We start from the raw sequence: 21,227 nt of genomic DNA, 5'->3' as shown, positions 1-21,227 counted from the left end.
CAAAACATCGTCACCTGACAGGTTTTCTCTAAGTGCACTGTTACAAAAATAATGGGCCCAGTTACAGACATGTCCATGACTAGTAAAACTCCCTCTATTAAAATAAGAAAACAACCCAAACCTAACTGACAGAATTAACCCATCACTAAAATAACAACCCCAAAAATCTTAATCCCAGAAAAGTTTTGCTTGCTAATCTAACAATATGTTGTGGGAATTAGAACTTTGTGGGCCACAAAAGTTTTGCCCTACTCTTGGCTTAAGTAATACATGGTCTGAAATCAGACTTAAAAATCACTCCCTCTGTTCATTTTCCCCACATCATATTTCAGTGGTTGGCCTCAGGTGCTCCAGCGTCCTCACAGTCTGAGGTCAACTGACATAATTTCACCTGCTAAATACACAGAAAATCTTGTTAAAAGCCACACAGTTTTGCACAACCTTAATATTCCCATTACGCACTTTCTAAACACTTTATAACGATCTATCATCACTAAATTCTAGATTTCTATTCCAAATCTGGACTACTGGACAGACCTGACCACTTTATTTACTTATCCTGTATTTTACCATTATATATTTTACCAAGCAATTCTTCTCAGTCACAGCTATGTTTCCTTCAGTGGAAGCCTCAGACACACTGCCAGACAGGAAGCTTCTTTGTCACCACTGATTCAGCTAATTTGCATACTGACTCATCTCAGAAAAAGTTGCCTTGACAAGAGAAATGCATATTTAACCCTTTAAGACCTACCATAGAACCAAGTCCGCCAGAGCTTATATTATATTTTTACATGTTGCAGTGCCATTTTTGGGAGCATTTCAAGTTGATATACATCAATACAACCATTATAGCCCAAAATTTAATAATATGTCTGCATTAAGTGCATAGTAATTACATACATTGCAAAAAAGTGCAATAAACTACAAAAAAATTGAAAATCGTTTTTGTTTTTTTAACATATATTTCTTGTTAGAGAAATTTAAGAGGCTTATCCCTCAAAACTGTAAGTACAAAAAAGTTGCACAAAATAGTTTCCCACCACAGGAAATTTATTTTAAGTGTCTTCATAGTTTTATTTTTGAAATACACCAATTTTTAGCAGTGCTACCGGGATTTAAAAATAGTTACGCAAAACGGAGCGTGCCCGCTCCGACCGGCTTTAAAGGGTTTAAACATTACCACATTATTGAATTATTTTTACTTTCTACAGTAATCACTTCTTTTGGTCAATCGGCACTATTATAAAAACTAATTTAAGCTTTTAATCACTGGTTTATCCTTTTTTCCTTTTTCACAAAAGTGACTGTATTATCATGGAACTTCCCTGAGTTATTCCTGAACTTCAAGCTTTAAGTGTGTTAAATCTACACCATTTAGCATTTATGTCATGTATTCACATTCATGAATGTAAGCATGTCTCTTTATTGCGTGTATGTATTTGTATTCAGATTAATATTGAGTGTAAGCTGATCTTCATTGCATATTTGTTTTATAATCAGATTTAATTCATGCATCTTTGTGCTGAGCTGTGGATTCAAACTGTCTCACTTCTGATTCTCTCCAAAAATAATTTTACATGTGACAATTTGTATATGTGTCTTTTCTATTCATTCATGCAATTGTTAGTTTATTTATTTCTTTATCTCTCTCTCTCTCTTTTTTTTTTTACCTTTCTGTTGTTATGCTGTGGACATTTCTAAACCTCCATGAGTTCAGTCTCAATCTTCAATCCAATTTCCCATATGCTTTCACTGTATTACGTCTAGGTTCACCTCTCACTGGTCCTCGTCCCTGTTCTCACAGTTTCCTGTGTGGCCTCCCAAATCAAACACAGGCCAAAATCAGCTGTTTCTTCTCTCCATTCCTTCTCTCTTGATCTTTTCAGTCTTTTCTTTGAGGTTAACTCCCAGCATGGCAAATATGAAACTCAGTGTCCAGTGCTGTCCAGTGCGTTCACACTCTTGTCACTGTTGAAGTGCATGTTCCATCCACAATAGTATTCATACATGCTGCTTGACCCTTCAGTATTTTACATCAGTTGCACTGTCTTTTTTGCCTGCTGTTAATTCTTCTTCGTCCACGGTGTTGTTCTGTCTGTCTTCTGTCTTCATCAGGAGATTCACACAATGAGATTTCCTGAATTGTTTTTTAAATGCTGTCTCTCACAGTGGCAATGCACCTACAATGTGAATTTCAGACCCCTCCATGATTTCTAAGTGGGAGAACTGACCTACTGCCGCACACTCTGGTTTAACTGCTGTACTATGGAGGACGAGGAAACTGCAGCGGGTGGTGAGGGTGGCAGAGCGGACAATTGGCACTTCACTTTACTGCTTAAATTTAATTAAAAAATTTGATTTTATTGTTTTAATTTAATTTTAATTAATATTATTTATTTATGTATTTTTAATTTGTTATTGTATCATATTTTTTGTCATGTCAAGTGTACAGCACTTTGTTTTCGGCTGGGAGTTGTCTGAAAGTGCTATGTAACTTAACTGCTTGCTTGTTTACCACCCACCTGTCATGCCTTGTTAGCCTCTAACTCAGGGATGTGAAAATCATTTTACATTGATAAATGTGTAAAATTACAGAGAATGTTCTGGTAGCTTAACGCCCAGAGTGTCCTGTATTTTTGACACATAACAGTTTTCTTTATTGATGTCTTTTTAAATCAAAATTTCTATATCAGAGAGATACAAACAGGAACATATAGAAACCTATCTATTACTTAATTACTTTGGTATAGTATGGATGGCTTCCGGGGAGTAGGAAAAGCTGTAAAACCAAAAAAATTCTTTTAAAAGTCCACAAATGTATACATTTATGGACGACATATTTTCCAACCCTGACCAGTGGGCTGATTGGAATCTTTGCCAGGTTGATTATGGCCACCAAGTCTTACGCTTAACACCCCTGGTCTAACTCATCCATCAGATGGGCTCAGGAAATAGAAACAAATACCTTTGCACAGTGAAGTTTACTTAGTGTGTCATTCAAAAAAATTTATAAATAAAAACTAAAACCCTCCGCAAATCACCGGCTTGCTGCAATGGAGGGATTTGTATGATCCTGTGAACTCAGGGGCTATGCTATTTTATTGCCTACTGGTAGGGTTTCCCAAGGCAACCTAGCCCTGGGTGAGATGCCAGATTAAGACTGATTCAGTTGACCCCTATGATAGGAATCAAGGGATCAGTCTACCCTGCCTGGGCCCCACTCTGGAGCCAGGCCTGGGGGAAGGCGCTTGAATGAGAATATCTGGTGTCTTAGTCTTGAGCACAAAAAAACCTGTTTCTTTTGTTTTGTGTGTGCTACAAAACATTCCACACACACAACATGCTCACGGTGTTACCTAAGCCTACCTGGATACAACAACAGTATATGACCAAATGTATTTGAGGCCCACCCCTTTCTTCATCTTTTTCCCTGATGGGCGTTATAAAAGAATAGTCAACACAGCATGCTATTAAAAGGGAATGGGAAAGTAATAAAATGCCACAACTAGGCTCAGAAAACCAGAAAGCTGTCATGTGTTCATTTTTACAAACCAATTTAGTCCTGGTCATTTTATTGTATTCCTACTTCACTCATACTGTATCCTCTTCTTTGTTTCCCTCCTCGTGTCAGCTGCAGGGACAATTTCATCTAAATGGAATGAACAAGGTTGGAGATATCATTCTGGGTGGACTGTTTCCAGTCCACTTTTTCTCAAGTGTTCCTCATCCATCTTTTACCTCAGAGCCACAACAGCCTACTTGCCATGGGTAAGTATGACAGGAAAACAGCACAAAAAAACCCCAGAACAACTTAATGCCAATATGTGGGTTAATGCATAAAATGCATACATTTTATGCGTGTATGCATGCATAAAATGCATACTAATGCATACATTTTATGCATTAGTGCATACATAAATAAGTCATGTATATTGAATGGGGAATCTTCTTGATTTTTCAAATAAAATATCTCATAAATTATTATTCAGGTTTCTTAATTTTTTGTATAAGTCATTTTGCAACATTTTTCCTGATATATTTTTTAATTTAAATTTATTTTGTTAGTTTCTATGTACAAGGATTTAGGCAGGCACAAACCATGGCATTTGCTATTGATGAAATCAACAGAAATGCCAATCTGTTACCTAATGTGATTCTGGGATACACTCTTTATGACAACTGTGTTGAACTTGGAATTGGATTCCGTGGAGCATTATCATTAGCCGGCGGTCAAGAGGAGCAGATTGTATCAAATGGTACATGTACTGGAAATCCTCCTGTTCTAGGGATTGTGGGTGATTCTTCCTCTACACCTTCTATTGCCATCTCCAGTGTCTTAGGTTTATACCGAGTACCGATAGTAAGTTATCAGTTTAACTATACCATATTATTGTTGTATGACTTTAGATATTTTTCAGTGTTTGTATATACTGACTTAATTGTAAATTTAATGACAAGAACAATGTACAATATACAGTCTTTGTTTTTCACACGTGAGTTATTTTGCCACATTTTCCTGTTTGAGTGACAGTTATTGATTTAATTGTAAATTTAATGACAAGACCAATGTACGCAATACCCAGTTTAAAGGAGGCAGTAAAGACTTTGAATATTTCTAAAATATATTGTCTGTATCTTTCACAGGTGAGTTATTTTGCCACATGTTCTTGTTTGAGTGACCATCGAAAATATCCATCCTTCTTTAGGACGATTCCAAGTGATGCTTTCCAGGTGAAAATCAATCAGCAGAATTATTACAATTGCCAGTAGATGATGAGCAGCTAATCCACTAAAATTTTTCTTATTATCTATGCTCTCATGTTTTCTCATGTTTCTCATGTTGCTTTCACTTAGGTACGTGCTATAATTAAAATTCTAAAACATTTTGGCTGGACTTGGGCAGGTCTGCTTATCAGTGATGATGATTATGGACGCCACGCTGCCAGATCCTTACAATTCGAGCTAAGTTTGTCTGGTGAAGGGTGCCTAGACTACATTGAAGTTTTACCTTGGGACAAAGACACAGATGAACTCAGGAGGATTGTGAATGTGATGAAAAAATCAACAGCTCGTGTGGTCATTGCCTTTGTACATGAGAGTCACATGATAAACCTTATGGAAGAGGTGAAGTTTAAAAGAAAACTTGATTATTTCTTGTTATAAAGATCTGTATCTATACACTGTGTAAAAGATGTATTATGTCTTTAAATGAATGACTACAGAAACGTAAAGAAACAATTTATAACATATAACAATTTATAGCAAATACCTAAGTTGGATGTTAATGTCACAAAAGTAGGGGATAGTTACATCACTTTTTGCATTTGGTAAAATATAATGCACAGGTAGTAAAGGAGAATGTAACAAGTCTACAGTGGATGGCCAGTGAAGGCTGGACAGCAACAGCTGGTGTGCTCCAAACACCTCAGTTCATGCCATACCTGGGTGGTACACTGGGCATTGCTATTCGTCGAGGAGAAATACCAGGGCTCAGGGAATTCCTATTACAAATACGTCCTGACCTACATCACAACAATAACAATGGAAATAGCATGGTGGGAGTTGAAATGTTACCGTGATGTTGACAAGAATTTCATTATGCCATGTTTTTTTAAATGGAAAAGAAAAAACAGTTGTCAACAATATATTTCAGGTGAATCAGTTTTGGGAATTTACATTTCAGTGCAGATTTGCACCAGCTCCAGCAGGCTGGCTGGAAGGTGGAGGTGCACTATGCACTGGACAGGAAGATCTAGAAAATGTGAACACTGAGATCTTGGACATTTCCAACCTCCGGCCTGAGTATAATGTGTATAAAGCTGTTTATGCCCTGGCATATTCCCTTGATGACATGCTGCAGTGCAACCCAGGAAGAGGGCCTTTCAGTACACTGTAAAACCTAATAAGTTCACAGAACTCAAAAATTGTTGTGTAACAGATTACACAACAATTTTCTAGTGATGTTTTTAAAAGTTTTAAGTTTAACTAAAATAAAAATTGTAGTTGCAGTTGCCTTAAATTACCTCAATGTTAACTCATAAATGTTGATATTCCTCAACTTATAATTAGGGAGTAATAAACTCAAAATGTTCAATATGTTTCAACTTAATTAAGGTGGGAAATACACTCAAAATATTTTACATATTGCAACTCATATGATGTGGGAAATGAACTCAAACTTTTTCATATTTTCTAACTTATAATATGGGAAATAACACTTAATCTTCAAGATTTTTAAAATACTGTGGGAAATACACTTACAAATAATTCTGAACTATTTGCCCAGTAAATTATAATCAGCTAAAAGTGTTAGAAAACATGAAAGTAACAACACTAACAATTTAACAACTTTTTATTAAACACAATGTGCTTTTAAAAAGGCACAAACAACAGAGCTCACTCATAAAAAAGTGCTTCATAAATAAAACAAGAGAAAAAGACTCCAAGGGTCACAACCTTCTGGATACATGTGAATAAAAGCTCGAGAGTCTGCGTATTGTAGGTCTAGTGCACAGAACTACCCAAAAAGCAGGAGAAATGAGGCATCCATGTACTGGTTTACACAACTGTACATAACTGGGAACAAACATCAGGTAGTGCATTGAGGTATTAGGCAACACAACGTTAAACATGAATAGTCCACAAAATGAGCAGTCATTCACTTTAAATTAGAAGTAGAAAAGCCCAATGATTAGGGAAAAAAACAAACAAAAAAAAGCTTCCTCAATACTCAGCTCAACAAGTAGTCCATTCTGAGTGATCCACTCATTGAACAAATCATTCTTCAGCGTCAGTAGACGCCCTTTCAGTGGTTTGTTGTCCTCAAGGCACATCACAACCTTCTGGATAAATGTGAATGTAAGCTCAAGTTTCTTTGGGTATTGTAGGTCTAATGCATAGATGTACCCAAAGAGCAGGAGAAATGACTCAGCCAGATTTGTGGGACCATTCACAAGTATTTCATCCTCAATGACAATGCAGATGCTTTCGGGACTGAAGAGGGCCGAATCAGTAGTGTCATCCGTGACAACTGTCAGCAGAGCCACAGGAGTGTCAGTGAGGTCTGGACCATCTGCTGACTGCAAAACAAAAATAATACAAGAATGAGTTCAGCCCCACAAGGACACAAATCATGCTATTGATTAGAGGTGTGAATCTTCATAAGTCACACGTTTCTTTTAGGATTATAATGTCAACGATTTAATTTGATATGGCGATACATCATGATGCATTACAATAATCTTAATTTCGGTTTGACTTCAAAACATATGTTTAAATAAATGTTTTCAATAATAAATATATGCCAAGATTTTTGTTTTTGTTATTTACCAAACATTTCTCTGACCACAACATGGCACCTCCAAAAAAATAGAACACTTGAATTTTAAAAGGGAGATAGTTTTTATCTGCAGATTTTTTTTGTATAATAATCTTTCAACTATTTTCATGTTTTCTGGTTTATGCGTAACAATCTTCTTGCAATCTTATTCAACAATAGTTGATATATGGGAGAAAACAAGTCAGATGAGGACTGTGTTGAACCTCCTTCCTGATATACACCCTGGTTCTCCTTGAGTTCTGAGCGATGTCATATGGTTGACTGAACAGCTAGGCAAAGGGGTTGATGCTGAGGCCAGTACACTTACATCACAAGTCCTGAATAACATGGAGGCATCTTCACGCAGGTACACAGGAAGTGCACGAAGGACGAGGGCCCGTCTTGTATTTACATCATGCTGTTCCTAGATGAACATACAATATCTATTAGAATAGTATTTACACAAATGCAGAGTAAAAACAAAGTGTTGGATAGCCATGTTCTGATTGGACACCCCTGATCTATAACAATGACAAACTTTTTGTGTAACGGGCTAAACTTGTCAATCTAGAAGGGTAACCCTACCCTACCCTACCCTACCCTAGCCATAGATGGTAAATTCTGTATTTTGGATTTTTTTGGATATTTTGATAGGATAGATTTTGTCAAGATGTCCTTCTCCTAAAATGACAACCTTGTATCCATGGCATAATCACTTAATCTCGGAGCACAGTTGAAGCAATTGACACTATGGCTTCTTACAGCTGTGTACAAACCATCGGTTAATGTAATCCTGAATCATGTGAAATGAAAAATTTACCCGAATGTCATAAATTCTCATGAGCTTTGCTAGCTCCTCTGCAATCTTGCCAGTCTTGATGGCCTTGTCTCGGAACAAAGTGATGAGTCTAGGGGTGTGTCTGTCCAGCTCCTTGTAGAATTGAGTGCGCAGGTTAACATTGTTGATTCGGTGGAACTCTGCCACCACCTGTACATGAACAGAAATACACAGAAATGAACAAAGATGAATTAGGAACAGAATTGTGAATGTATTTTAAAAAGTTCTCAGGTTAGCAAAACCAGAGAAATTCTAATCAGAACCAAGGCCAAAATAGAAAGTTATTCGTCATTCTTTGTAATGTTATCTAAAGGAAATTTTAATAAATAAACTTCTAGAGACTTTGTTTACTATGAATGGGGAAAAAAAGAAAAAAAAACATCACAGTGATGTGTTGTCATTTTACATCTGCCATTTGCTTTTTGGTAAATTGTTTGAAAATCTAGACTTTTAAAAACTGGGAGAACAGTAAAGAGACAGACAGACATATACACACACACACACACACACACACACACACACACACACACACACACACACACACACACACACTTTTAATTTTATTTTACCTGTGACTCTATAAGTAGGGCTGGCCATCTGTCCACGACGTCTCTCACTTGTGGAGCTACAACAGCTCCAACAATTTCTTGGCGACGTAGGGCATAGGTTGTGTCCATGAGCTTGCCTATGACCAAGTAGTTTCTCTCAGTCTTTTCGACTTCATGCATGATCTTTTCTCTCATTTTTTCCAGAGAGGCTGGGGTTTGATCCTTCGGTAGGTTAGTGATGTAGTTGACCTCAGCTTTTCGAGCTTTCTTTATGTTTTGATGGGGGTGATCATTGTTGGGGTTGTTTCGGCTCCGCCTCCCTGTGTTGATGGCTACTTCTGCAACCCCAGCTTTGGCCAGATTGTTACGGTAAGATGCAAGCTTGTACCCCATGTGGCGTTTCCATCCCAACGCCCCGTCTTCACCAGCTGTCATTCTGAGACATGGATGAGCTCTAATCAAAGCTTGAGCAGCCATTGCCAATTCCTTGTCATGTGCGTATGCTTTAAAACTGTAGATTGTTTCTGCCATTTTTCTAAGGATTTCACTCTTCTGTGATCTCTTTAACTTCAGCAATTTTCCTGATTCTTCATAAACTCGATTTCCTTCTTCTAGTATATGATCCATTTCATAACCAAAACTAGGAACAACAAATTCATCAGGCCAACTCTTCTGGCGCTGTATCGCAGGTACATGTGGGAGTATGTCTGTGTCAGAAGATGCAGTAGAGAAGGTGTCGCTTTCAGGTCTGACAACTCTTAATGTGCCCTTCTCTGGTAACTCCTGGATGTCCACAAGGAGACAAAGATCACCATCAAAGTCCGGATCCTCATAGTGAAGGCTAAAGTCCCCATCCAGTCTTGGCTTGAACCTCTCTTGAATTATTTCTTTCAGCTCCTCCACTGACTTTGGTCGCTCAAGTAGAGTAAGTTTCAGGGCGGTGTCTCGTTCAACATACACACGCAGCACATGCTTCTGGGCAGCAGCCATCTTTTGGTTCCTAGGGGAAGAAAAAAAAAGAAAAAGGGAAAAAAAAGAACAAACATTAATTTTTATGGAGAGTAAACGTGATACAAACAATGTACACAAGTCCATAGCCTCACTTGAACGATGGGAAGTATGGAAGGACACCTGCTGGAGTGAGGCAGTTTATTCATGGACCCACTGCCCAGCACAGCTCCAAGAGAATGTTGAAGTCAGCTGTTAACCTGCTTCAATAAATCTTCAATGTAATAATATGAAACGTTTTGGTGTCAAGAGCAATCTTCCATCTACGTTGTAAGCACAGAGAGGTGTTTTGTCATTTAGCTCTGATGGGGTGTGAACAGCCAGATTATTTGGGAAAAGTTCGTAAGATCTCAGGTGTTCAATGTAGTGCGATATGTGCCTTTGGCAAAGAAAGACAACACTACTATTAACCAGGAGAACCTGTTCAATTCTACAGAACTTAGGCAGTCCTCCCTCTTGTCCAACAGACAAAAACATTCCTACATTATAATCAGTTCCATCAATGCAGATCTTTGATGTGCTGTAAATAACATTGCTTGCTGTTATTTGTTTAACATATGTCTTTGCAACATCTGGAAGCATTGATACCAGTACAGAGGAGACATTTGATGCTTGCTGGTGAGGTCTGAAGAATCCTGAGGCACTGAGATGAAATGCTACCATGTACTGATGCCTGTCGGCGAGTGTTTTTAACACATTTTTAAAGTTTTGTGTATCGTGTACAACTCTCTTGAAAAAACTGTGTTTTCCCTCAAACCTCATTGTCCACAAGTGTACAAGGGGCCCAAAAAGACGTATAAGGTCAGGATAGTGTTCAATGTAGTGATGCTTAGGACGGAGTTTGAAATCTGGAAAGGCTTCTTTCAGCATCTGTCTATGATCTTGGATCTTCGACTGTAAATACTGGATGGACTCCTCTGTGAATTCTGAAGACAGTGATAACTCTACTACCTCTTTTAAGTCCATTAGCACAGTCCATATCCCATCCTCTTCAGGAACAGCATTTCCAATAATCAAAGGGAGCAGTCTAAGCAATGTGGCATTTTCATGGCCATTACCACCAATGCTTTTCTTTAAAGCAAAGCTCTGTGGTATTTTATGAGGTTTCTCAAGCTTGTCTGTTCCTTGGTAGGGAAATGACAGAATTCTGTCATTCAAATATTCAAGGGTGAAGTATTTGCGACGGATCATCTCTCCAATACACAGGGCGAGCTCTGTAGGCACAATGCCCTCCAAAAGATCATGGAGGGCATCAGGTGGAAAGCCAGTGACAGTATGAAAATGCTCTAGTTGCTGTCTCAGGACACAATCTGCCTGAACACCATTTTGACTCCGACTGACCCCATGCATTACGGCATGCACATCACTATTATGGCTGTCTTTTGTCCTAAGACTGAACTCGCCGCTTGCAACTTCATGAGTCTGAAGTTTAACTTGTGTTGCTGTGCAGAACCTGCAAAAGTGTTCTGCTCTAAAAGACTTTGAAAAGCCTGCCAACTCATGGGCTGCAAGATTGTCACACACCACACACATGACTGTTCCTTGGACTACCTTACCAATAGACTCAATAAATATCCCATCTTGTTCAAGGGTACGGAGGTCTCTCAACAAAGGACCAAGTGCTTTTTCATACCCAAATGTCTGGATGTCAGCCACTTTACATAAAGCAGCAAGCTGAATCACATGCAAGGCTGACCGGTATTTACTGGGAAGATCAGCAAGCATCCAGTATACTGAACAGATTTTGTGTATTTTGCGCGATGTGCCAAGCGGATTGGCTATCTCCAAATCATCAATGTACAAAATTAGTGTTATTTTGAACTCATCTGAAGACAAGAATGTGTTCTCTTTGAAGTACAAACCATCTTGGTGGCTTACATAGACACCGTTTTGTGCCACCTTTGTTTCTTTAATTTTATCAAGAATATCTGTATGACTGAAGATTTTTTGTATCATTTTGAGAATGGGAACATGTACTGCTGTGTGTCCTGGCTGTAGCAGATACTGTACAGGCTTTACCACAGGGTAATTATTTTCGATGAAGGTTTTCCTTCTCTTGGTTGAGGATAACGGCTTCCCCTTAGCTGTGGCACTGACAATAACATTGCAGTCCATAACAGTACTGACAACCTCATTTAGAATTGCTTCACTGACAGTGATATCATGACTCTCTAAGACCTCTCTGATGTCATGTTTGAGTATCGGTTGGGACAAGAAAAATATCTGAGTCAAATGTTCCACTATTTCCTGAGATGCCATTTCTGACACATGAAGAATAGATTGCATCTTTAGAAATAACGATGCCAAGTTATGGTTCAGCTGGGCCTTTAACATGTCTGGGTCACACTGACTGTTTATCTCATCGAGATCAAATGTGTCTGCAGACCCTGGACTGTGAGTTTCAGCAGGTTCCCGAAGACTTTCTGCTGCAACTAGCTCTGGGGCGCTATCGTTGTATGCCAATACAACACATTCACCAAAGCCTGAATCACCACTATGCTTTCTACTTTTGTGTGCATTAAATGCTGAGTAACTATTTGTTCTGTAATTACAGTTTTTGAATGGGCATGGTACCATCTCATGACTTCGTAAATGATTTCTCAAGTGACCAAACAGAATTCCCTCAGAAAAGGGCTGTGTGAAGTTACACAAAGGACATATAAAACAACTACGTGCTCCTTCAGTTGCATCAACTCTATGTGAATCATTATGTGATCTTGACAGATGAGCTTTCATTGCCTCGAATGATGGAAAAGTACAAATGCAACTGTCATAGAGACATGGCAGGGGGGACACTCGTGAATATTGGGTATGCAATACAGTGTAGTGCCAAAATAATTGTCCCCGAGTATTTGAAGTTGCAGAACACAACTTGCATTTCCACTCCATTGGGCCAACTTCACCCCTGCAATTAAAACATTTGCAGTCAAAACCATTTCAGCCCTGTTTGCACTTTTGGCTTTTCAAAATGCACTGTTTACACGCATTGTACTTAAAATGCATGTCAATTTTTAAATTAGGTGGAACATAATTATGCCAACAAGTTCACACAGTAATTTAATTTTGTCTGTTCTGTTGCAAAAAAAAAATCTAAAAATTTTGAATAATTCAGGGCAAAATTCTCTAGTTTCTTTGTATTTATTTTTTATTTAAATTAGGACACAAATTATAAAACTCACCCACTGACAACTGGTGAAATGCTGACTCTCTGTAGCGCTCTTTGCAGTCTGATATCTGTAAACAATATGTGCACAAAGACGACTTGTTAATGTTCAAAAACATTTTTTGCACAGCACACACACACACGTAGTCAGCTGATCTCATCTGATGCAGATCTGCTCCTTGATCAAGTGACATTTGTCCGGATTTTTGGCACGAGTCACGTCGAATCAGCACCGCAGCTGGATGGCCCGATTTACATACCCAGCGCAGCTGATACTCACCACAATAATTTACTAAGATTATATGCACTCCTGTTATTAAGTCCAGTTCAGTCTGTTAATGTTAACCGTTTCAAACTAATGTTAATAGGTGTGTTGCTAAGCTTAATAACTTAAATAACAAACTTGAAATTTACCCGTCCTATTTTCCCCTTTATTGTTTTTTCTCTGTGCTGTAAATCTTCTGTCTAAGAAGAAATCTGAAGCTGCTGTTCTGAAAATGAGCTACCAAAACTTTTTCTGAATGAATCAATAAAGATCAATTTATGGAAAGCTGTGATGAAGGCGGTTTTGTCTTTAATTATATTCAACAATATAACATATTCGACCACTTTTAAGTGATTTTGTGATCTTTAATACACTTTAATACACTAAAGTTAAGGTTTTTTACCTAATTTCTAGTAAGTGGCCCAGCCCCTCCTATATTTTTATGTATGTGGCCCTCAGTGAAAAAAGTTTGGACACCCCTGCCTTACAGGTTAGGGAGTATTTGTGATCCGCACAGTCTGCATCAATGATTCTTTCTTAGCCTGGGAGCAGAACGCGGCTCTTTATTTTCATTTCATTTCAATTTATCTAGCAAAGATCGATAGGGTCTGGCTTAAAGGTGTCAAGGAGGCGCCTCAGTCTGGCTGGTTGAGCCTTGTCGAATTAGCGCGAACAATTTAGGTGAACTTCGTTCGTAGCACCGAGTTTGACCAGTGTGTAATGTTAGGCTGAATCAGGCGATGCATTTTTCCGCAAGCCTTGACTTGTAGAGCTCGCTTAGTGGAATACCCCTCTAAACTGTTAAAAGAACTTCGAGATTATCTCACAACCACACATTTGAGACTACGAAAAAATACAAACATGTGTCTAATTACCATCATGATAACACACTCATGTTGTTTATTATTGTTCGCTTCATGCTAGCACACACACATAGCTCAACAGCGTAAACTACTGACTGTGTAACACGGACACTTATTGAAATAAGTATACTCACAATACACACGTGCATTACCGGCGAATACGACAACCGGTAGAAACGGACAGTAGAAAATTTTAGTAGAAAGTTCAAAGGCATAGAGCTAGAACTGCCACCGTCAACTTCCCGGGCAAGAATACAATGCATTATGGGAAATGTTGTCCCCCACGGAAAACCGCCAAAACGTTACACCGTTCTAATTTGAAATAACATTACGTATTTGTCACATTCGAAAACTTCTAAAATTACAATTACTTGGATTCGAATTCATTTATAACAAACATTCACTGTGCGCAAAGTACGAATGTATTTCCAGTAAAAAAATAAAAAAGAATGTTTATCGAAATTAAATTTAAACAAAACAAAAACACGTTAGACTTACCAAATTTAGGGCAGTTGATGAAAAAAAATAAGGTGGTGGTCGTGGTAGGTTGAAGTTGGGGACTCTTAATCCACACGGGCTGGCCAAATCTTCCCTGCATCAAGGTAAATTCAAGATGGCTGACTCAGCTTTCCTGAGGGAGCGACAAGACTCCACCCACCAGAACGTCACTAATATATGCTTCTTAAACTTTTTGAGCGTTCCGAACAAATTAGCTAAAAAATATTGAGCCCTATTCAATTAAAGTTGCATAAAAGCCAACAGAGCTCAATACTTTATAGTTTGCTTAACTACAAAACGACATTTGAGTGTTATGAGCTTATTAGTTATGAGCTAGAACAACTGTTAGGGATTACAGTGTAGGCAAAGCTGTGCCACTTTGCAATCACTGCAGCCATGGCAGGTGTGATATGAATTTACACACTATGTTAATTAGATATCAATCTATGAGTAAATTATTTGATCTGTAATTACTTTCAGAACAAAATTCACCCTGTATGACTGAAAGCAGGGTGATTAAATTAATTATGAAAAAGCTGAAGTCAGCTAAATGAGTTTTCAATATTTCTGAGTAAAAGAAATGTTTAATATATTTAGATCAGAGCACTTTAACGAGTATGCATGTAATGTATCATTAGAGTTCTTGAAATTGTTAAAGATATTGCATATTAAGGAGCCCTCTTTAATATACAATTTGATTTTATTACGTTTATATGTATAGGTATAATAGGTATAATATTCCATTTCGCTATCAAATAGAGGGTGCCACTGTTTGGATTGTTAAAAATAATTTATTTCTTATGAATCCCTTTTTAACAGCTTCTTTATTACTTGGAAAGGGTAAATTTCACCACTCCATTTGGGGATCAAGTGTCATTTGACGAAAATGGTGATGTGGTGCCAATTTATGATGTGATGAACTGGTTGTGGCTCCCTGATGGAAGCACTGAAGTTCAGAATGTGGGTGAGGTTAAGAGTTCAGCTTTATACGGGGAAGAACTCATACTTGATGAAGACAAGATTTTCTGGAACTTTATTTCAAAAAAGGTTATGTGTTTTTCTGATTTTTATATTTTGTCAGTTGTACAGTATATTTATATGTAATATTTGATTTCATCCAATAGCCACCTCGATCAGTATGCAGTGAAAGCTGTCTTTCTGGTACCCACATGGTGAGAAAGAAGGGGGAACCCAAATGCTGTTTCGACTGCATCCCTTGTTCTGAGGGAAAAGTCACTAATGAGACCAGTAAGGTGTTTTGTTTTGTTTTCAGCACGATATATTTATTTTCATTCATATTAAAAATAGTATGCATTTCACCATCTTCCGCTTTCTTGATCTTTCTCCTTTTGCCAGACTCCTTGGAGTGCACCAGTTGTCCAGAGGATTTTTGGTCAAACCCCCAGCGTGACCACTGCGTTCCCAAGAAGACAGAGTTTCTGTCCTACCATGAGCCTCTGGGTATTTGTCTGACAGCTACCTCACTGCTGGGCACATGTATATGTGCTGTTGTTCTAGGGATCTTTATCTACCATCACAGAACACCTATAATACGTGCCAATAATTCAGAACTTAGTTTCCAGGTACTGCTGTCACTCAAGTTGTGCTTTCTTTGTTCACTGCTGTTCATTGGACGACCCAGACTGTGGACATGCCAACTCAGGCATGCAGCATTTGGCATCAGCTTTGTGCTGTGTGTCTCATGCATCCTGGTAAAAACCATGGTTGTTCTGGCTGTGTTCAAAGCCTCCAAGCCAGGAGGGGGAACCAGTCTGAAGTGGTTTGGTGCAATGCAGCAGAGAGGAACAGTTCTGTTTCTTACATCTATTCAGGCAGCCATCTGCACTACCTGGCTTGTTTCTTCCTCTCCAACTCCACATAAAAACACCCAATACCAAAATGATAAGATTGTTTATGAGTGTGCATTTGGGTCCACTGTGGGTTTTGCAGTGTTATTGGGTTATATTGGTATACTGGCTTTCCTCAGTTTTTTAATTGCATTCCTGGTAAGGAATCTCCCTGACAGTTTTAATGAGGCCAAGCTCATCACATTCAGCATGCTGATCTTCTGTGCTGTGTGGGTGGCCTTTGTTCCTGTCTATATCAGCTCACCAGGAAATTATGCAGATGCAGTGGAGGTATTTGCTATCCTGGCCTCAAGTTTTGGACTCTTGATCACACTGTTTGGACCTAAATGTTACATAATCCTGTTGAGACCAGAACTGAACACGAAAAAAGCTATAATGGGTCGTGGCACTTAGTCATAAACATTTTTCCTCACAGGTTAGAAAAGTAGCTTTACAGTATAATAGAAATGGGAAAGGCTTCAGAAGTTTCTGCCAACAAATAGAGATTTGGAAGAGGTGTAATTTAGTGGGTATGTCTGTGAAGGTTCTCAGTCATCCAGGTCATCGTAGTTTAAGGAGCTTGGAAAGAAAGGTGTCTGGACTTTATTAAGTTGCTTGAAGACGTTTCATCTCTCATCCGAGAAGCCGCTTTTCTTTCCAAGCTCCTTAGGTTCAGTGAGTATTTTTTTATTGTACACACTGAGCATTTTCACTTAAAATCTTCTTAAATCATCTTAAAAGTCTTCATGTTTATCTTGAATACAAATAAACTACTCAGAAAATTAAGAGAACCCTTGAATGAACAAATGAATGTTGATGAATGAAATATTACTAAAGTTGACAGTCTTTACTTATATACATTGTGTAATTTATTAAGAACAAAATGAAGCACTCAGTAAAAACCATAATCATCAATCCTTTAACCCTTTAAGACTGTCAGAGATTTACAGTTAACAAACAGTCAGGTGAATAAACAACAATGAGACACTTGAGATAGTTAACGTGCTGCATGGGTGAACTACTCAGAGAGCAATCACCCCGAACTGCAGTATTCGTTTATTTTTATAGGTTACATCGTCAATATGCAAATATAATCACATTTCCTGTTACGCAGGTCCTGATGCTGTCTGTGTGAAAGCTGTGTGTGTAAGCTGTATGTGTGTGTGTCACAAAGTATGTGTGTTGCAAGTCAATTTCTAAGAATAATATAATGCAAGTCAACTTCTGCGGATATGTATTTCTGGACTGGTCTCTTGTCAGTGTCGCAGGGACAGCTTCCTGTTTCAACAGAAAACTGTGTCTGGTGAAATATGTGTAACATAACTTTTGAAGCATAATCAAATAAAACAATAAAAATTCCTTAACATTCCCTCCTGATGTTAAAATATTTCACCACTTAATCATACTTTATTATCAGCCAACAATCACTTGCTTTCAACACTTTCAATTGTAGCATCATTCAGTATGTGTGAGTGTGTGTATTCCTATACTAAATCTTCTTCGTCCGGTTCATCTTCTTGTGGCAGTCCAACATAGGTGATTACTGTGGCCTGTACCATCTTGCCAATCATTGATCTGATACAGGGTAGAATGCATGTAGAGAACATGCAAAGCAATAAAAGAAGAACTCCTATCAAGACAAGTCCTTTGATCACGAGGGTCGTCCAGCCGCCGCTCAGTAGCCAGGTCAGCCAGTCCTCTGTGTTCATGACATAGTCTTGTTGCTGTGCATTACTCAGTTGTCGTAACTTCTCCAGGGCGGTGGTCATGGTCAAGGAATGCACGTTATCTGGAATATAGGTGCAGCAAGTGGTGTTGAATAAGACACAGAGACCCCCTCTCTCAGCGAGAATCATGTCCAGGGCGACTCTGTGTTGCATGACCACTATTCTGATCGCGTCGATTTCCTCATTCTGAGCCTTGTTTTATCCATGTTGAGCTGTTCAGGAAAAGTCCAAATCGGTAGTCAAGAGTCTCGATTCTTAGCATGTTTTTTCCATTCCCGATCCATGGGAAAAGTGAGTGCAGGACTTTCTGTCCGGTGGTCCACAACTTGAACTCCGCTGGCACATCACTGCCCCAGATTGGATCATGAGGTTGCACGTCATCAGTGCTCCTCTTGCGTCTTGGTTGGTCCTGATGGAATATTCTGAATGTGTGGTCTGACACTAAAATTGGGGCGCAGAGTCCGGTGCTGTTGGGTGAGATGGTGAAGTATGTCTTTGAGCCACATGCCCAAGCTGTACCCTGCACCCAATATGTGCCATTCAGGAGGCTTATCCGTGCCTTTCTGTCCTGCGGCATCCGGAAAGTCTGGGAGCAGTTCTGGTTCATCCCCAGCTTTCTGTTGCCGTATGCGAAGGTGAAACACATTGGATGTTGTATTCCTGGTTCCCTCCTGACGTTGAAAGATTTTCCCTTGTCATTGGTCGCATTCAGGTGTACCCAGTATTGGTCATCACAGCTGTAGTTCCAGTCTGAGACCTCTGGCGCACAAGAAACTACCTCATTAGGTTTAAAGTTGATCAGTGTTCCATTACACCGTCGCAGGTCGATTTTTGTGACTTGTCTTTTTAACTCAAGCTCGAAGGCGAAGATGTCTTCGGGGGAAAATGTTCCGCTGGTGGCTTTGTAGAATATACATAGGGCTTCGGAAAGGCTGGGTGATTTTCCATATAGGGTGGCTTGCATTGCTGTTGTTGGGAGGTGAGACCAGACGTAGCAGCCAGTGTGGTTGTCTTCTGTATGTACTCGGTTGTAGACGTACCGGTTCCAGGCATTGTTCAGTCAGGGGTGGTTGTACTCTTTGTCCATATCCTTTAGGTGTAAGTTGTCATATGACCATTTCTTCTGCAGGTGGTGCTGTGGGTCCTCGTCTGTCCAGGTGAGTATCAGTAGGCTCACTAGGAGCGCAATGCCAGCCACTATGAGGACAAGGTTCTTCATGATGACCAGGCACACCCGGGCTCCAGGTGAGTAGACCACTGGCGAGAAGACAAAAGGGCGGGATATACCCAAACAGCCCTTTCGTCCACCAGGGAACACCTAGGAGTCAGGGGAACCAGCGTCTATGCTTGTGTTGTCACTCACTTTTTTGCAGTGGCTTCGGTGGATCCAATCACCTGGTTGCAACCTGCAAAACACTGGAGAGAATCTCTTTATTCTCAAATAATTTAGTCATCCACTCTGCTAGGGTGGTTTCTCTTATAGACTTATTAATAGGCTCACTAGTGAGAGGCAGCGGAAATTGCCTCCCATGAACGATTTCAAAGGGTGTGAGCTTTTGCGAACCCTGGGTTAGTCGCATCCACATCTTCACCAGGCCCAAACACTCAGGCCTTTGTCTGATTTTATCAGAGTAGGAATAAAATGGTTGCATAAACATTTTGCTACTGAGATTACATCTGCTCTTTTTACTGGATAGATTTCTGGCCATTTTGAGAACACATCCACAATTACTAGAGCGTATTTTGATGTTTGACATTCGTTCAGTTCAATAAAATCCATGTGGATTGTGTGAAATGGGTGCGGTGGTGTTGGGGAAAAGCCTCTTTTAGGCCTGAGGTTTCCCTGTGCATTATGTTTCTGGCAAATCATGCATGTTCTGATAAACTCTTGTGCTGAAGCTTCAAAATTTTGAGTATAGAAGTGTTTGGGGAGGATACTCATCATTCCACCCCTTGACAAATGCTTTAAGCTATTTGTCACTAATGCTGCTGTCTTGTGTAGCAATTTTGTAGCCGTGCTCCACACTTTAGCCATTTCTTTCGCTCCGCTATAGGAGCGGCTTCCTATTCATCTCTAAGTACATCAAGTGGTATTAGCTGTGAAGTTTCAGACATTAAAGTTCATATTGGTTGCTGTGCGGCCTTCTTTGCGGCTTGGCCTGCGAAGTTATTGCCTTTAGTAACCTCTGAATTACCTTTTGTGGTGTGCAATGCATATTGACTGTCAGTGTGAATATATATATCTTGACCTTTGCGCAGCATGCACGTATGATAGCCGTTAGTTCTGCACTCTGTGCCGAAAAAGAGGAAGTTAGGGCTTTACTTCTATAACTGTTTTTAGATGCAGAGCCATCTACAAAACGTCTGCGAATGTAGACTGTGGTACTGTGGTAAACTGTAAATATCACTTCTCTGTTTCGTTTCCTCTTCTAGCTTCTTTAGACAGCAGTGCGCGTCTGCAATGCAAGTTTCAGAACATTAAATGCTTTTTCTGCTTCTGGGGTCCATTCTATTTTATCTTTCAGTGCTTGATTTTTTCCATAAATTAAGTTTTGCAATGGACCAGCCAACAGAGCATATGCAGGTATCCAGCATCTGCAAAAATTGCAGAGACCTAAATAACTCATCATTTGTTGTTTTGTGAGCGGTTTTTTGTAGCATTTTGCACCGCTAGTTTTCTGCTGTCTAATAGCTGTCTGCCTTGTCCTGTCAGTCTGTGGCCAAGGTACGTGACCTCTTTGCTCTAAGGTCATGTACTAGCCGATATTTCCCCGTGTTTGCTTTTTTTTTTTTTTACTGGGAAAATCGGAGTATTACATGTTGCTTGGCCAGCCGCTTGAGGAGGTACACCAGAGAGATAGAAGGCAGGAGAATAAACCAGCTGTTCTCCACAGAACCAGCAAAGGTGTACTCTCAGTGGCAAGGGAACAATAAGAGAACAGCACCACCAAGGCTGGAGACGGAGCAATACTGGAAGAGCATATGGGAGAAGGATGCAACCCATAACGGCAATGCTCAGTGGCTAGAGGATCTGAGGGCAGACCACAGCGACCTCCCTGAACAGGGTCCAGTAACCATCACAGTGGCAGATATCCAAGAAAGGGTCTCCAGTATGAAGAGTTGGACAGCACCAGGGCCCGACATGGTTC

General features: G+C 39.4%; 2 protein-coding genes and 1 long non-coding RNA gene across 3 annotated transcripts; 1 reads left to right on the top strand and 2 right to left on the bottom strand.

Annotated features, from left to right (window-relative positions):
* Nucleotides 1–3,535: 3,535 nt before the first annotated feature.
* On the top strand, nucleotides 3,536–16,765 carry LOC308401085 (extracellular calcium-sensing receptor-like; the record flags this gene model as incomplete). Its single annotated transcript, XM_080889146.1, has 10 exons — nucleotides 3,536–3,771; nucleotides 4,069–4,363; nucleotides 4,648–4,734; nucleotides 4,858–5,127; nucleotides 5,349–5,558; nucleotides 5,657–5,895; nucleotides 14,868–14,907; nucleotides 15,324–15,551; nucleotides 15,629–15,752; nucleotides 15,861–16,765. 10 exons carry the CDS (start codon nucleotides 3,536–3,538, stop codon nucleotides 16,763–16,765), a joined length of 2,634 nt encoding a protein of 877 aa, XP_080745272.1.
* On the bottom strand, nucleotides 6,672–8,887 carry LOC308400994 (uncharacterized protein; the record flags this gene model as incomplete). The annotated part of the gene is made up of 4 exons (XM_080889061.1): nucleotides 6,672–7,082; nucleotides 7,650–7,745; nucleotides 8,142–8,309; nucleotides 8,729–8,887. The coding sequence occupies 4 exons, from the start codon at nucleotides 8,885–8,887 to the stop codon at nucleotides 6,672–6,674; spliced, it is 834 nt and encodes a 277-aa protein (XP_080745187.1).
* LOC308400679 lies at nucleotides 8,925–14,598 on the bottom strand. The gene is made up of 3 exons (XR_013972399.1): nucleotides 14,505–14,598; nucleotides 12,895–12,949; nucleotides 8,925–9,707 (listed from the first exon to the last, which is right to left on the bottom strand). It is a non-coding gene; the product is annotated as an uncharacterized lncRNA (long non-coding RNA).
* Nucleotides 16,766–21,227: the final 4,462 nt, after the last annotated feature.

Source organism: Rhamphochromis sp. 'chilingali' (assembly GCF_963969265.1).
Source record: "Rhamphochromis sp. 'chilingali' genome assembly, chromosome: 8".
NCBI lineage: Eukaryota > Metazoa > Chordata > Actinopteri > Cichliformes > Cichlidae > Rhamphochromis > Rhamphochromis sp. 'chilingali'.
This window is presented reverse-complemented; position numbering and strand designations above follow the sequence as displayed.